Source organism: Mandrillus leucophaeus, unplaced genomic scaffold (assembly GCF_000951045.1).
Source record: "Mandrillus leucophaeus isolate KB7577 unplaced genomic scaffold, Mleu.le_1.0 Scaffold773, whole genome shotgun sequence".
Taxonomy (NCBI): domain Eukaryota; kingdom Metazoa; phylum Chordata; class Mammalia; order Primates; family Cercopithecidae; genus Mandrillus; species Mandrillus leucophaeus.
Genome location: NW_012108397.1, coordinates 763,986 through 767,195, shown reverse-complemented (window position 1 = coordinate 767,195; position 3,210 = coordinate 763,986). Strand labels below are relative to the sequence as shown.

The 3,210-nt window shown below is 46.8% G+C and overlaps 1 protein-coding gene across 1 annotated transcript in view; it reads right to left on the bottom strand.

Moving 5' to 3' along the window:
- FHAD1 (forkhead-associated (FHA) phosphopeptide binding domain 1) overlaps positions 1–3,210 on the bottom strand; it is a 172,295-nt gene that overhangs the window by 137,578 nt on the left and 31,507 nt on the right. Inside the window, exon 3 of the mRNA XM_011966789.1 lies at positions 1,615–1,821. Within this exon, the coding sequence (XP_011822179.1) occupies positions 1,615–1,821 (207 nt within the window). The remainder of the gene's footprint in view (positions 1–1,614; positions 1,822–3,210) is intronic.

Sequence of the window (3,210 nt, the reverse complement as noted above, 5' to 3'; positions counted from 1 at the left end):
ATACCTAATGTAAATGATGAGTTAACGGGTGCAGCACACCAACATGGCACATGTATCCATATGTAACAAACCTGCACGTTGTGCACATGTACCCTAGAACTTAAATTATAATAATAAATTTTTTAAAATTGCACAAACCAACACAAAACGTCAAGTATCTCACAGGTTTCTTTCTAGGACGTGGTGATGGTGATGTTCTGAAAGTGGCTTGTGGTGATGGCTGCACCCCTCTGTAAATACACTAAAATGTGTTGAACTGTATGCTTAAAATGGGCGGGGTTTATGCTGCATAAATTATACTTCTATAAAGCTGTTGAAAACAAAGAATCAAACAAATGCTAAGTTCATGAGGAACCCTGTAGTGTGACGAGCACACTCACTGCCTTGGTTGTGGTGATGGCTTCACAGGTATATCCACGTGCCCAAACCTAGCAAATGATGTGCTTTGGACATGCACAGTTTTATTGTATGTCAACTATACCTCAATAAAGCTGCATTTTAAAAAAAAGCAGCATAGTTATCCACATAAGAATGAATCCCTTATATTTTATTAAACAATGCCCCTTTTGATGGGCATTTAGGTTTAAAATGTTATGCCACTACAAATAATACTTCAATAAATATCTCTGTATGAAAAAAAAGAAATACAGATATTGTGTGTCCTCCTCCTCCCCCACTGGCAGTCACAAAATTAGAATTTTCCATGGAGGGGCCCCGGGAACCTGTAATTTTATTGAACAGTCCCCCTCAAATTCCTTTTTTTTTTTTTTTTTTTTTGAGACGGAGTCTTACTCTGTCTCCCAGACTGGAGTGCAGTGACGCAATCTCCGCTCACTGTAAGCTCTGTCGCCTTCCGGGTTCACGCCATTCTCCTGCCTCAGCCTCCCGAGAAGCTGGGACTACAGGCGCCCGCCACCACGCCCCGCTACTTTTTTTGTATTTTTAGTAGAGATGGGGTTTCACTGTGTTCACCAGGATGGTCTCGATCTCCTGACCTCGTGTTCCGCCTGCCTCGGCCTCCCAAAGTGCTGGGATTACAGGCGTGAGCCACCGCGCCCGGCCCTCAAATTCTTATAATCTGACATGTTTAGGGTAACACTGGCTCGGACTTCACAGACTTGGCTTTTCAGGTGCTCACGTGTTGAGCGTCTACTTGGACACTGAGTTTCAGGCTCTACAGACATTCTCTCGATGCCTTGTGCCGTTAAGAAGGCAGAGACCTGGGCATATGAAGAAGTCTGGCCCAGGTCACAGAGCTAGGAAGGAGCAGAGCGCTGATCTGCCTAAAAATGAAATCCATCTCTGCATTTTCAAAAACGCACCTTGTTTTCTGCCTCCTCTCAGGCAGTTGCACGTTTTTGGAAAACTCTGGTTCTATGTGAGCCAAGATGCAACTCCAAGAAATGCCCAGAAGAGGGTGCTAAGATTCGCTCCTTCCTGGGACCCGCCAGAATGACTCAGAACTCCACAGGGTCGACTCTGTCGCTACCGCCTGTGTGCAGCCTGGGATCACAGTGGCACCGCTGCGGATGAGCGCCACCCTACGGCTGCATCTGAGTGCCGGGCTGCACGAAGGTGACACGGCCCCTCTATCCCCCAGTGGCCCAGACTCACCGGAGGTGGGTTTTCAACGACCAGTTCATAGGTCAGCCCTGCAGACCCAAATCTCAGGATGTCTCCAGGGATGAGCTTCACAGCCACGTTCTGAATGTGACACTCGTTGACAAACGTGCCGTTGCGGGAATTGAAGTCCTGGAGAACAAAGCTGCACTCCGCCTCGTTATATTCGATGAGTGCATGGTGGTTGTCGATGTCAGGAGACTGCAACGGAGAAGAAGGACGGTTGTAGCCATGAAAACAAAAATGACACGGCCCCTAATGTTTCGAGCTGAGTGCTTTACCTGTGTTGCTGCCGCCAGATCATCATGACAATCCTCATTTTAAAAGGAGGATGCTGAGGATCAGAGAGGTTAAGCGACTTGCGCAAGGCCACACAGCTAGTGCATGAAGGAGCTGGGATATGTGCTCTGTCTGACACCAGACCTGGGGACAGGTACCTAAGTTGTTGGGTGGGGAAATCAGGCAACACAAAGGCAAAGGGATCTTGGGAGAGTCTTACTGGGCAAATATGGGACCAGGGAATTGACCATTTTCTTTTCTTTTTTTTTGTTTTTATTATTATTTTTTAAATTTTACTAAAAGTGAAATGGTCAAGGAATTGGCCATTTTTTACTTCCCTAACTCCACGTGGGTACTTATGGTGGCACTCAGTACCAGGACAGGAGGCAGAAATGGCCCAAACAAGAAACAGAGAAAAGCACTAAAGAAGTCATTACCGTTACTTATACTCCCACCCCAACCAGCAGCAGTCATGGTTAACATTCAGGTTCACATCCTTCCACGTTTTTTTCTATACTTATGTTCTTTTAATTTTTAAAAAAACAAAATTAATCACATCTACATACATAGTTTTTTAATCACCTTTTTTAAAAACCTTGACGTACAATAAACATTTCCCATGTGATTAGTTATTTCCATTGCTTCTTAAAAGCTACTCAGGATTTGCCTAACCACAGATGATCTGCTTTTCAAAAGGGGGCTTCGGGCCGGGCCCGGTGGCTCACGCCTGTAATCCCAGCACTTTGGGAGGCCGAGGTGAGTGGATCACTTGAGGTCAGGAGTTCGAGACCAGCCTGGCCAACATGGTGAAATCCCGTCTCTACTAAAAAATACAAAAAATTAGCCAGGCTTGGTGGCAGGCGCCTGTAGTTCCAGCTACTTGGGAGGCTGAGGCAGGAGAATGGCGTGAACCCAGGAACCAGAGCTTGCAGTGAGCCCAGATCACACCACTGCACTCCAGCCTGGGCGACAGAGCAAGACTCCGTCTCAAAAAAAAAAAAAAAAAAGGAGGGGGGCTTGGTGAGACCATGTTTCCCCAAAGGAAAGGGCCCCAGCCAGTGTATCTGCAAACTGATGGCAGGGGACAGAAGCTCCTCTGTAATTTTACTTTCATAAGGGGCTGAACAAAGCTCAGCACAAAGCAGGTGACTGCATGTTCCCCTGGCCCCAGGACCCTGGAGGGATGAAGGGAAATGATCCGGCTGTGAGCTGCAGGGCACACTGAAGTCTTCGTCTTTCTTTTTTTTTTTTTTTTGAGACAGAGTCTCACTTTGTCACCCAGGCTGGAGTGCAGTGGCACGATCTCGGCTC